The sequence below is a fragment of the Candida metapsilosis genome (genome assembly GCF_017655625.1).
Source record: "Candida metapsilosis strain BP57 chromosome Unknown scaffold4, whole genome shotgun sequence".
Taxonomy (NCBI): domain Eukaryota; kingdom Fungi; phylum Ascomycota; class Pichiomycetes; order Serinales; family Debaryomycetaceae; genus Lodderomyces; species Lodderomyces metapsilosis.
Window position 1 is genome coordinate 480,346 of NW_027138162.1, and position 14,248 is coordinate 494,593.

Here is a 14,248-nt window from a genome sequence, read left to right on the forward strand (position 1 = left end):
CAAAGATGGCGCGGAGACTATGGGGGTACAGTCCAAGCATCACACCATGGCCATAACTTAGACCTCACGTTTTAAATTGTAGTTGACGCTAGCCGCTTCCAGAAAAGGCATCCATAAACCATCAATAGCATTAAAATGAATTTACCAAGTCTAGATTGCTTAGAGAATCAGTAACGACCGTCTTACCTTCTACACTTGTGTCTCTTGCCAAATGTGGCAATCCAACGTGCGGCTCTTATTGATCAAATTCGGTAAAAAAATAAACAGTTGCGAATAATAAAAGTTGAGAGTGCACACACACACGCACACACAAGTATCAATTCATAATCCCCTTACAGAGAGTATGGGCGAAGACAAGTCATCAATTGACAAACAGAAACAAGGAGGAGCGGAGCTTATATCTGGTACTGATCCCAGTAACCCAGCTCCTACCGCCACAGACAGCAATGATGATAGCCATCACCAACCGCCGAATGAACCATCGCAACAACCCACCAACAAAGATCAATCAAAATTAAATCTTAAAAGGCAGGAAACTGATGAAAACAGACCTCTACCAAGCCAAGAAGACGATGTTGTAACGGCTGCAGACGAACTGATGCACGAGGATCCACACACTTCCTTTCTACAACCAAGTGGCTCACAACAATACACTACACCTTCAAAGTCATTACCGCCACTCAAAGACCAGGAGCCAATTGTGACCCCCAAATTGTTTGACGTAGCTCCAGATGATGATAGATCGGCTATTTACAACTCCTCACACGAAGTGGCGAGTTCACCAATTAGAAATGATATATTGCCCCACGGCCGCGGTGATCATTTCATCCAGGAGGACTTGAAGAACACTGTGAGAAAGTTTCTTTCTGTTGACGAGAAAACTGTCGAGATAGTGAAGGATCCTCGCTTATTGAGAGCACTTCAAACAAAAGCACACGAGTTTGAAAGATTACAGTCACAAAAGAATGAACTTAGATTGAAACTAGAGGAGGAATTTAAAAACAGTAGAAACACAATTAATTCACTTCAGCAAAAATATTCAGAGGCGGACAACTCTTTGCTTTCGTTGCGGGATGAAAATGCGTCATTGTCGTCAAAATGCGAAAAGCAAGAAGTCAAGCTTAGGGAGCTAGAGCTTTCCAACCAGCAGATGACAGCAAAGGTCAATGAGTATCATAGATTGAGTTCCGAGAGAGCTTCAGAGTTGAAGGAATTGAGCGAGAAACAAAGCTATCAGGAGATCAAGCACATGGAAAAGCTTGAGGAAATGTCTTCGGCCAATGTGACTCAGAGTAAAAAGCTAAATCAAATAACTATGGAATATAACAGATCGGAAAATGAAAAATTTGCAATCAACTTACTGTTAACAAAGGCTCAAAATGAGGCAAATTTCCTAAAAGATCAAAAGCTTTGGTATGAAAAGCAACTCAAGTCTACACAACTGAAATACACCGATTTGTTACAGAAATACGAGTTAGAAGAATCACAAACTGAATCCAAATTGAATCGGTTAACAGTGAAATTCCAAACTCTCGAGCAGTTGGTAAAGCGCCATGAAAAAACAATTGCAAACTTAGAAGCATCACTTAAAACGGAATTGGATAAAAAGTCTGCCATTGAAGTCAAACTCAAGTCTGTTGAATCTAAATTTATAGAGGAATCCAATGCTAATCAAGAATTATTAGAATTAACTAAACTACAAAGTGAACAGCGTGGTGCTAGGATTGAACAATTAGAAGCCTACTCTGAGGAGCTCAAAAATAACGCGACAGAGAATTTGGGAGCTCTTAATTTGAAAATATCATCGCAAGAGGAAACTATTGCTGAATTGGAGGAAAAGCTCGAGAGGATGGAATCGGCTTTGAGTGCAGAAATTGGTGAAAAGAGACAAGGTTTTGATGGCAACTCAGATGTGTCTGGAATCTCATTGCCAACCTTGTTTGCTGAATACAATCATGTGAAGAAACAGCTTTCAATCGAAAGATTGCAACGTGAAAGTTTAGAAAAAGAATTGGAAAATTTTGTTATAGAGCTTGATGCAAGAAAGCCTGCCATTGCCAATTACAAAGACCAAATTCAATTTTACGAGTCGTTGGTGTCCGAATTGAATGACAAGATTGACAAACTTCATTCAGACAATGTCAAACTTGAAAAGGACTGCAAAAAGTTGAGATCTAATGGGGTTGATTATGAGAAGGAAATTTCTTCCTTGAAGCAAGTGGCGAAGGACTTGGGAAGACAGATTTGTTACTTCCTTATTCATTCACATATTAGAGACGGCAATAGTGAGCCCCTTGCATCTATTGAGCGTACTAAGATTGAAAAGATTTTAGACCGTACTGGTAATTTTGAAGATTCGTTTGAATCTGATTCTGACAAACTAGTATCAGAGAGATTATTGACTTTTAAAGATATAATCGAACTTCGACAAAAGAACCAAGACTTGCTCACTGCAGTAAGGCTGTTGACAAAGAAGTTGGAAAGTTCAGAAGAAAATGCCACTAGCTTACAAGCTATAGAAGAGGCACAGGATGCTATTATGACTTTGGACAGTGAGTTGGAAAGTGCCAATGTCAAACTCCAAGCAGTTACAAGCGAGAGAGACGCCCTTAGAAAGCTCAACAATAAGATGGCCGACGGTCTGGTTGGAGATAGATCAATGCCGGATTTCGAATTAACTAAAAGAGTCGAAGAATATGAATCTGTAATTAAAAGAATGAGAGAACAGTCTTCAGAGACGGTAAAGAAATTGAATGAAGAGCTAAAGAAATCGAATGACAGCAGAAACGAACTCTCGACACAACTTTCTGTTGCAAACAAATCCATAGAATTGACAGAAGTGAAATTGACCACTACCCAAAAATCAATTGACTTGGCAACTGCAGAAAAGAATCAAATCAAGTCTGAACTAAACTTTTGGAGTAAGCAAGCACAGAAGTTGGAAGACCAATTGAGACAAAAATCACAAGATCTTCGTGAGTTACAAGCAAGGTTTGAGCAGAATAGCACATCATTGGTCACATTACAGCAAGAGAAGGATTTTTCTAATCGAATGCAATTATCACTTAACAATGAACTTGCATCTTTGAGGGATGACAAGATGAAATTGAATGATTTGGTCGTGAATTTGCAAACTATGTTGGGAGAAAGAGACGACTCAATCAAGGAAATCACAGCAAAATTCAATGAATCCTCAGAGGCATTGCAAAGCTTTCAAAGGAAACTCAATGAGAGAGAGGAAAGACTTCAAATACTTTCTACCCAATCGGAGAAAGCATTTAAATCTCAAAATAGCAAGTTGGAACAAATTAATGATTTGAGTTTGCAGTTGTTGCATTTGAAGAATGAAGTGTCTGAAAAGGATAAACGTGTAGCAGAATTGACCACTAGGTTGAAAGATGCAACACTCAACGCTTACACTAAACCCGAAGTTAAGCAATTACAGGATGACTTGAAGATTGCCGGTGAGAGACTTGTGGAGTTGACAAAATTGGTAAATGATAAAGAAGCAGCTATAGGTGCAAAAGAAAAAGCGTTTGATGAAGAAAAAGCTTCAATGGACGCAAGATACACAGACCTTACGAAAGAGAAAACAAATTTGGATGACGAAATTGCAAAATTAAAAGAAGCAAATGAGAAGAAAGCGCTAGAGTTGGAGAAAGCAAAGGAATCGTTTTTAAGTGATTACAACACGTTGCAACGTAAGTACGCAGAAATGGAAGTTAAAGCTGAAAAATATGATGGGTTGGAAAGAGTTTATGAGGATAGACTTGGTGATGCTAATATAAAACTTGAAAATGAAAAGAAGACTGTGATCAATTTGCAGAGTAAGTTGGACATGGAGATAGAAAAAAATTCGTCATTGAGCGAGGAGATGAACAATATGAAGGCTAAGGTGGCAAACAATGAGGCTTCTATTACACTACTCAAGCAAGAGAAAGAATTAATCAATAAGAAGTTGAAGGATCTCGAAGGTGAACTAACTGTCAGCAGGTTGGATTTGGAAAATGAAAAGAACCTTTCGAAGACGAAACGGGCCGAATTGGAAGATCAGAATAGAATTTTGCTTGATCGCTTGGAATTGGCAAGTACGTCTGGAAGTAGTGAGGATGGTGGATCAAGTGACATCAAGCAGGTTATTGAGTATCTTCGTCGTGAGAAAGATGGAAGCGACTCAAAGTTGGCATCTGTCGAAGAGGAGAATTCGAACTTGAAGGTCAAGATAGAGAGCTTAGAGAACGAGATTTTGACGCTTCAATCCAAGAAGAGTAATACGATGTTGGATTTGGGCAACAATGAGAAAGAGCAAAGTCAACTAACAAATCAATTGCAACAGATCAACAACTTGAGGGAGCATGCAAACCACTTGACGTATGAAATGAAACGCAAGGATACAGAGCTTCAAAGATTGAAGTCGGAATTCACTAGGATCAACACTGAGTTGGATTCAGTTAAGCAAAGTTCACATACGCAAAGCACGCAAGTCGGGGTAGATCAACAAAAGTTACGATTACTTGAAGAGGAGAATGCTCGTCTTAAAACCATATCTACAAACGCACTTTCGAAGAAACCAGAGGAGCCAAAGGGCCCACCACCAGAGATCATCAGAATGCAGGAGCAGATGGATAAATTGAAAAACAAAGCTAACGATAGGATCAAGACATTGAAGCAAGAGCACGCAACTAGAGAAAAAGAAATCACTGACGCCAGAGACAAGGAGGTGAAGGAGTTGAAGGAAAAGATTGAAGAATTGCTGAGTAAAGAAGCTCCTCACTCTCAAGACGGAAAAGTGCAGCAAAAGGTTGAAGCATTGACCAAACAGTTGAATGCTATGAAAGAAGAGAATAGTGGATTGATACATGAAAAGAATGAATTGGTCAAGAAATTGTTTAGCTTGGAGGCCAATTTGAAGACTCAATTCAATAAAGAAAAAGAGGAGTTACGTAAATCGCTTGCTTCAAACACAAGCAGCACATCAATTGATAAGTTCAAGTACGATGAACTTCAACAGCTTTTGGAAAAGACCAAGAATGAGGTGCAACTGCAGATAGAACAGGAGAAGACAAAAACAGCACAAGAAGTTGAAAAGAAGTTTGAATTCAAGATGAAGATGTTGACAAGAAAAGTTGAAAGGTATGAATCAGAGTCAAAGAAAGCCCAAGAAGGTGGTCAAGTGAGGCCTTCAACACAACCCACGGCACAACTAAAGTCACAAGTATCACTGGCTGGCTTAGGATTTGGTAAGCTGTTGACAACTAGCCCGGTGAGAAGTACACCGGCGCAGTCACAACAACCGCCAACTTTTCAAGCAAGTAAAGTAGTCGCACAACCAAAGCAACAATTTAGCACACCTCCGACATTTGGTGCTGGAACTGCATCATTCCAACTGGCAAGACCTGTCACTTCTTCTCAGTTCAATATACCAGTACTGCAACCTACTCTGGCTGGTAATGCGTTGCAAAATGCAGCACCATCTGTAGGAGCAGACGCTGGATTTAGCTTCAAAACCACCAACACTGCTGTACCAGCACAAGCAACACCAAAAGTACAACAACCAGTACAACCACAAGCTACAACACAGGCACCAGTGCAGCCAGTGCAGCCAGCGCAACCACAAGCTAAAGCACAAGCTAAAGCACAAGCACCAGTGCAGTCCGTGCAGCCCGTGCAGCCAGTGCAACCACAAGCCCCAGTGCAGCCTGTACAACCAGCACAACCACAGGTACAACCACAGCCAGCGCAGCCACAAGCTCAGCCACAACGAAACGCTGCACCTAAAACAGTTGAGTCCTTGCCAGCAAAGCCAAATGCTTTTCAGACCAATTTACCAACTACCGAGAGCAAGACTTCTGGACAAAATCAAACATCCAATACACCCACAGGCAGTACACCTGTGGCCAGACCAGGACCTCAGAAGTTATCAACAATGTCTGCCATTGCCCCATGCGCTGAGACTACATTGAAAGTGCAACGTCCTGCAATTGCACGAACTGAACCAAGAAACCGCAAGGTTTCTGTTGAAAAGTCAGGAGCTTCTTCAACCAATGAACGTAAGAGGTCACTTCAAGAGGAGAGACCAAAGGTTAAAAAGACGAGACAAGAGTGAATGAGGAAGTTTAGAGATGTGTTGTTACAGAAAAGGGACTAATTTGTAACAAACGTTGTATATCTAATGCATATAATTATTTTTAGTTTAGTTTCACCGGCTGTTGCAAGCCAACATGTAGATGGAGGATAATGAGGGTATCTATGGATATTACTTTGTGGCAAGATTGATTTCCCGGAGACTTCAGGAGAGTTGGTGGGGCGGGGGGGCGGTGCATCAAAGAAAAGCCATCAACATTTCAAAGAGGGGAGAAAATTTAGACTTACTGGTGGTGTTTGTTGAGTTATGCTTTTCCCCACTTGGAATAGACATTAAACCATATACTTAGTCTAGATATAAACTTTAGTTCATGAATGTGGGGAAAAACTAAGTTTAAAAAGATTTGCAAAACTAGGAGAAAGCGATAGTTGCTCTATTCTTGATTAGCTGTGTACTAATTTTCTTGCGAAACTCAAGCTCATTATGATAATTGTGGTACTCAATGCTTATTTAGAGCCTATTCCCCAGCTTTGAAGCAAAATTTGTTCCGATCTTTTCTTGTATCTTATTGACACTCTCGGAGTTGTTTTTTTCTTGCATGTGGAGGGGATGGGGGGTTAAAAATTAAACGACACAAAACTCTAACTTTGAAACATTGTTGCATTATGCTGGTCAGCACTAAAAAAGAGCACAATTGGGGAATAGAAACATTGCTTGGCATAATACATCTTCATCTCTTCACGAGTTTACTCAAGTCATTGTCTATTAGGGAATGGAAGCTGGCTTGTAATGCAAGGATACTAAAAAACTGGCTCATCGTGAAATATCAAACGTACTCTTTACCTTTTCCGAAAACTACTGAGTATTTCTTGGCTTGAGTGAAAGGTGCCAGTTAGTAAAGGTATTACCCAACAAAAGAGAAGAATCAGAGAGGGGGAGATAAGTACAATTTAAACAGTATTGGGATGGATAATGCACTTGTCAATATTTTTGAGATTGTTAAACACAAACAACTCACAGAATGAGAGGGTTAGGATGTCCAAAGTAAGGACGCAAAAAGTGGGGAATGTGAAGGATTTCAGAACTTATCAAAGGTTCGATAGCAAAACGTTTCCTCTTTGTAACTATTCGAAAACGTGAGATCAGTTTAAGAGTGGGTCGCGATGTAGGATAGGGAGATTATAGTCAACAAGGTAAGTAGGACTTGAGAATGTTCGTAAATTACATTTCAAAGAGCGCGTCAAGCAAAGTGACTTAATCGTGCATAAATCTTTGCGCTTCTTGGAGAAATTTCTTGTCAAGAACGAAACTAAAATATAAAAACTCCGAGTACATTTGCTGAGATAAGTGTGATGTTTTAAAATAAGTGATCCTTGTTTCAATATGAAACTTGCAACTTCACTGATGCTGATCCGGGGAAAGTCATATCGTGCGGCTGATGCAAAACCCATTTCACTTTAGTACCCACTTTACGAAATCATCCGAATATTACCTCTGAAAGCTCCAAAATAGACATTCTTTACAAGTTTTAGAAACACAGGAGAGAGACTCCTTAACCAAAATAATACCTCAAGGATTGAAAGAGGAGTATATCATGGACTGATACCGCTCTACACTCTCCCCTCATTTCACCATTTCCACATCATTCCTTGGCACAAAAGGTTAGGTACGGCTTCTCTTCTTTGAAAGGCCTTAACCAAATTCAGTTTTGTTTTTACAATTCTTGGCTGCAACATTTTTTTCTTATCTATGTAGAAACAAGCTTTGTTTGGATTTGTGAGCCAAATACTTGCTGCAAAAAAAAAAAAAACAAAAAAACACACAAGTTTTGAGTCATTACCCATACTGAGTTGAGTAATGTCAGAAGCTCCGGGATTCAATGCTCGTTTGGATTGAGAGGGGAAGACTTCACCCTTATCATTGGCTCACAGCAGTAAATCAAATCCAATTGTGTCTTCAACAGTTAAAAAGTCTATATAAGAAGGTCATTATCCTCAATTATATTCTCAAGAACACAGTTATTTCACTACTTCATCATCAGCTTTTGCCAACACTATTCCAACATAGCTATGACTACTAAATCAGATAACAAGCTCACTCAAGCAACAATTGCAATCAACTCTCAAGAGAACATCTATGATTCAAGTAGGGAATCTCAAAGCGATTCACCATACAACGAGGAGGAAAAGAAGAAACCATTCTGGCAAAGATTCAGATTCCGTGTTGATACTACTGATCACCCACCGCAGATTTTCAATGTCACTTTATACTTGAGTATTTTTGTTTTTGGATTGTTTGGTGCTGCTAGAGGAATTGATGAAGGGACAGGTATGTGATCACATTATTCAGTAAAATTTATTTCTATACTAACATAACATAACTTTAGTTTCAGGAAACCTTGCGCTTCCTGCATTTACTAGAAAGTTTGGGTTAAGTGACCCAAACAAGACCGAACATGAGATAGCCACCTTGAAATCAAACATTGCTTCCATGGTTCAATTAGGTTCAGTCGCAGGAGCAATTATTGCCATGAAATCAGTGGATTTCTTTGGCAGACTTAGAGCATTACAAGTTGTGTGTATAATTTGGTTAATTGGTGTTTCCATTCAAGTATCTTCACACTCAGTTGGTCAATTGTATGCTGGTAGGTTCATTGAAGGGTTAGCTATTGGACAAACAACATCAATTGGTCCTGTTTACATGTCTGAAGTTGCTCCTAGTCCAATTCGTGGTATGGCTAATTGTATTTTCGCTGGAGCTGTGTACTTGGGTATTATGATGGGTTATTTTTCCAACTATGGTTCAGCAATCCATATTCCAGCAGAGTTGAGTGATGGGTCAGTCAATGATAAGCAATGGAGGGTTACATTTTGTACCAAGTTCATCATGGCTGGTCTTATTTTTGTTGCTTCGTTCTTTTGGTGTATTGAAAGTCCTCGTTGGTTATTGAAACATGAAAAATCTCAAGAAGCTATTGAGAAATTGAGCAAGTTGAGAAACTTGCCAGCCGATCATCCATATATTGTTGCTGAAATTAGTGACATTAATGAACAAGTCATGGCTGAGAAGGAAGCAGCAAGAAGTTCATCATTAATTGGCAATTTTAAACAAATATTCACAGTCAAGAGTATTGCTTATAGGTTGATTATCATTGGTGGTGGAAGTCAGGTATTGGGTCAATGGAGTGGTGCGAATGCTGTTACCATCTATGCGTCTGAATTGTTTGCCCTTGTTGGAGTTACTGGTATTGACAAGTTGAAAATGTCGGCAGTTTTAGGTGTGGTTAAATTCTTTTCAGCATATTTTGCAGCTTTTTTCCTTATTGATATCTTGGGTAGGAAAAGATCACTTTATATTGGAATATCTGGTCAAATGTTGTGTTTGCTATATTATGCCATTTTTTTGAACTTGGTTCCTGAGGCAGCAGAAGGAGTAGTTGAAAATGCCAATGCAAAGAGAGCAAGTACAGGTGCATTAGCAGCAATTTTCCTCAGTGGTACATTTTGGACCGTTGGTTTCAATTCGATTCAGTATTTAATTGGTAATGAGATATTCCCACTTGGTATTAGATCATTTGCTCAGTCAATAATTATGGTGTTACATTTTGCCAATCAATATGGCAACTCAAAAGCTATGCCAAAACTTATGCTTGCTATGCATTCATTTGGTGCCTTTTATTTCTTTGTTGGTGTTTTATGTGTGGCTTTGGTATGGGCTTTCTTCCTTCCAGAGTTGAAAGGCAGAAGTTTGGAATCTATTGAAGAAGTGTTTACATTACCTTGGTACAATTTAAGACGGTGTCCAAAGTTGGTTCCCGACCATTCACAGATTCACAAGGTGAAGTATACAAACAGTAGAGGAAATACTGGAGTTGACAATATTCGTTTTGATTTGGAGCTGAACAATAATAAACCTAATGTGGAAATGGTTGAAGATTTGACAGTTGTCAACAAGAATGATGGAAGAAGAAGCTCAGGAGAGGATGACGAGAAGAAGGTTTAGTTGAGGATGCTTAGTGTTATGTAGTGTTAATGATTGATATTCACAGACGAGGTATCTCTTTTGTAGAGCCTTTGTAGACGGCTGCAATTTGCAATCTGTCAATATACGAACTATTTTTGCATACAAAATTACACGACTTTAAAATTGCACAAAACACAGAATTTAAAAAGATACAATGCAAGAATATTTCTTGGTTATTGTTCTATTTTGTTTTGTGCGCTCTATCCTAAATGAATCTCTCAGTTTCAAAAAAACAATCAATGAATCTCTCGGCTGGTTTTTGTTTCCGATCTATTCTATTGTGATGAAAACCTTAGCTCCGTGTGGGGAAAGAATTAAACTAGCTATAGACGAAGAAATAGGTAAAGAGTTTGACAAGTGAAAGAATCCTGATTTATACTAACATGTCAAAAGCATATGTACCTCGGACTATTTCTCTCAGCCCACTCCTACCTGCAGGTACTTGCGTTAATAATAATAATATAATATTCAATTTAATTATTGCGCGTTAAAGAAACGTATGTCAAAAAACATATTTATTTATGTGAATCGGAACGAAAAAAAAAAAAAAGAAATTGAAGGAGGAGGGGTACATGAACATCCCCACTTCAACAAAAAACAAAGTAGAAGAAGAAGTTTATTGTCTTCGATGGCTTTCTTTAAAGTCTTCTTTAGTGAATATCGCCGGGTTGTCTTCCCCACTTTTACATTTGTATAAACTTGGAAGTGTTACAAAAGGTTCTTTTTGGGCTATGTCATTGTTAAATTAGTGGTGCTCTATTATCTCTCCCCGTGTCTTAATAAAGTTTTTCCTTCTAATATGTTTAAACCATATCGTATGACGAAATGAAAATGAAACGGAAAAAAAAAAAGAATGTGAAATTGTAACAAAGTTGCACTCATATATTTACAAAGAGTTAAAAAAAAAAAGAAAAGAAAAAAATTTAACACCAGTTCTAGTTCTACCCCGCCTTTCGAAAAGAGTTACAACGCAAGTTTAGTTCTTTGGAAATGTACTGTCCATTTTTTTTTTTTTTTTTGGGGGGGACACACCAAACACTAGATGAGCTTCGGATATGTTAACAGACTTAGTAAATATAGTGTGGTTTTTGGTACTAAAGCTTGGCAAGATAAGCGTAAGATCAAGATTAACGAGGGAGAAAAACTAACTATGTATATCACCTGATGATAAAATTTTGCATGGTTTTTATTGTGAGAAGAAAAGGCTAAATTTCTTTTTTTTTTATTTTTTATTTTTTTTCGTGTTGTAAAATGCGTCTTTGTAAGATGTACTGTATACAATGGTAACATCTTTACTTGAAACAAACAGCAAGCACTTTCATATTATATGTAATTTGGTTATTGTTAATCCCCAGACAAGAGTAATACATTGGCCTATCAGAAAATGTCTTTTTGTAAGAAAGATACCTCAGGCTATGACGTATTCTAAGAAAAGTGGGGAAGCAGTTACAAAGCTCTAAATTAATAGTTTTGTAAGTTTTTAGTTGGGTCAAAGTTTATTCCGGGTAGATTAGGCCAAGCTTTTTTCTAGAAACTTTGAACGGAATCATACGTATGAATGTTTACTGATTCTCTCTCTCTCTCTTTGCAAGAAAAAGGTGGGGGAGAATGGGGCTCTATATACAAGAATCTAATTAATTCTTTTTTTCTCATCTTTGTGACTTTGACGTTTCACAACAATGAATGTTTTGCCGTTGTTGCAGAATTGCATTTTACTCAACAAAAAATTAATTTAACCTAAAAAAACAAAGCATTTATAGAGTTTAATCCATGCATAACTCACAAGTTTAGCCATAATACTACAAGAAACTCCGGGAGAAAAAGTAGGCGGGGAGGCGGGGGGAAAGAAGTAGAAACAAAAACGGGTAAGGCTATTGCATGGGCATAGTTACACAATAGTAAGAAAAATTCCGTTTCTGCACATCGGGCCGTTTATTTCTGTTTCCACATGCAGCACCAAAAGCAAAAACTCATCATATAGCAGTTTCGACAACTTTCCTTAATTTCAAAATTATAAATAGAAGAATCCATCCCCCCCCCTACCCTTTACCTACTTTGACATTTTTTTTTACCCTTTATATTATTCCCGCTTAAGAAAAAAAAAATATCAACTTTTTCTTGTTTAAGCCAAGACAAATAATACATCTTCGCTTATAATATTTTAAAGAAAAGGGCCTTCAACAGACGTTTCAAAAAGATGGGATTCTCACTTTCAAAGAAATATGGGAAACAAACAGTTGCAGCTGTGGACAATGTTGGTTCCAAAAAAGATCAAGATGCCCGCAGTGAGAAATCACAAGATATAATCACATCTGAACAACCATACCCAGCTACCGAGAAGAAGGAATCATTTTGGTCAAGGTTCAGATTCCAAGTTGATACTTCAGACCATCCACCACAAATCTTCAACAGGACTTTATATTTGAGTATATTTGTATTTGGAATTCTTGGTGCTGGTAGAGGTTTAGATGAAGGTAACATTTCAGGAAATATTGCACTTCCTTCTTTTAAACAAAGATTTGGCTTGAGTGATAAGTCCAAGACTGAAGATCAATTGGCAAATTTGAAATCAAACATTACTGCCATGGTTCAATTGGGATCTATTGGTGGTGCTATCATTGCTATGAAATCGGTTGATTTCTTTGGTAGAATTAGAGCCTTGCAGTTGGCTTGTGTTTTGTGGATGGTTGGTGTCATTATTGAAATTTCATCTAGTTCTGTTGGTCAATTATACGCTGGTCGTTTAATTGAAGGTTTGGCTATTGGACAAACAACATCAATTGGTCCTGTGTACATGTCTGAAGTTGCACCAAGTCCAATTCGTGGTATGGCAAATTGTATCTTTGCTGGTGCTGTTTATTTCGGAATTATGTTGAGTTATTTTGCCAATTATGGCTCTGCATTGCACATTCCAGCTGAGAAAAGTGATGGGTCAGTTAATGATAAACAATGGAGAGTTACTTTATCGACAAAGATTATCATATGTGGTCTCACATTTATAACTTCATTCTTTTGGTGTGTTGAAAGTCCTCGTTGGTTGTTGAAACACGGTAAGCCTCAAGATGCAGTTGACAAGTTGAGTAAATTGAGAAAATTACCTGCTGATCATCCATACATTATTGCTGAAATTAGTGATATTAATGAACAAGTTATGGCTGAAAAGGAAGCAACAAAGAATTCATCATTGTGGACTAAATTGAAGCAAATTATTATGGTGAAGAGTGTGCTTTACAGATTTGTTTTCATTGCTGGTGCAACTCAAGTTTTGGGACAATGGAGTGGTGCCAATGCTGTTACCATCTATGCCTCGGAATTGTTTTCCTTAATTGGAGTTACTGGTATCAACACATTGAAAATGTCGGCTGTCTTGGGTGTTGTCAAGTTTGTTTCTGCTTACCTTTCAGCATTCTTTATTATTGATATCTTGGGTAGAAAAAGAGCAATCTATATTGGTATTTGTGGTCAAATGGTTTGCTTATTATACTATGCCATCTTTTTAACAATTGTTCCACAAGCAGCCACACCAGGTGCTGTAATTACCGGATCAGCTAAACGAGCAAGTCAAGGTGCTTTAGCAGCCATTTTCCTTAGTGGTACATTCTGGACCGTGGGTTTCAATTCAATTCAATATTTGATTGGTGGTGAGATTTTCCCTCTTGGAATTAGATCATTTGCACAATCATTGGTTATGATTTTACATTTTGCTAATCAATATGGTAATTCCAAAGCATTACCCAAGATGATGATTGCTATGCATTCATATGGTGCATTTTACTTTTTCGTTGGTGTATTGGTTCTTTCACTCGTTTGGGCATTCTTCCTTCCAGAGTTGAAAGGAAGAAGTTTGGAATCTATTGAAGAGGTGTTTACTTTGCCATGGTATAATTTGAGACGTTGTAACAAGTTGGTTCCTGATCATTCTCAAATCCATAAAGTTAGGTATACTAACAGTAGAGGTAACACTGGAGTTGATCATATTCACTTTGACTTGGAAAAGAATAAACCAAGTATTGAATTGGTGGAAGATTTAATGAAGCACGACAATAATCCTTCCACTTCTAAAAGAAATGATGAAGATGAAGATGAAGATGATGAAAAGAAGGTTTAGTTATTTAGTTTAGACTTTATGAGAGGTTATTA

At 38.0% G+C, this 14,248-nt stretch overlaps 3 protein-coding genes across 3 annotated transcripts; all 3 read left to right on the forward strand. All coding sequences in view use genetic code 12, as the record gives it.

Annotated features, from left to right (window-relative positions):
• Positions 1-343: 343 nt before the first annotated feature.
• MLP1 (Mlp1p) lies at positions 344-6,106 on the forward strand (the record flags this gene model as incomplete). The annotated part of the gene is made up of 1 exon (XM_067692591.1): positions 344-6,106. The coding sequence occupies one exon, from the start codon at positions 344-346 to the stop codon at positions 6,104-6,106; it is 5,763 nt and encodes a 1,920-aa protein (XP_067548005.1).
• Positions 6,107-8,154: 2,048 nt separating this feature from the next.
• Positions 8,155-10,087, forward strand: I9W82_003608 (uncharacterized protein; the record flags this gene model as incomplete). Its single annotated transcript, XM_067692592.1, has 2 exons — positions 8,155-8,413; positions 8,472-10,087. The coding sequence occupies 2 exons, from the start codon at positions 8,155-8,157 to the stop codon at positions 10,085-10,087; spliced, it is 1,875 nt and encodes a 624-aa protein (XP_067548006.1).
• A 2,218-nt stretch (positions 10,088-12,305) lies between these two features.
• I9W82_003609 (uncharacterized protein) lies at positions 12,306-14,216 on the forward strand (the record flags this gene model as incomplete). The annotated part of the gene is made up of 1 exon (XM_067692593.1): positions 12,306-14,216. One exon carries the CDS (start codon positions 12,306-12,308, stop codon positions 14,214-14,216), a length of 1,911 nt encoding a protein of 636 aa, XP_067548007.1.
• Positions 14,217-14,248: the final 32 nt, after the last annotated feature.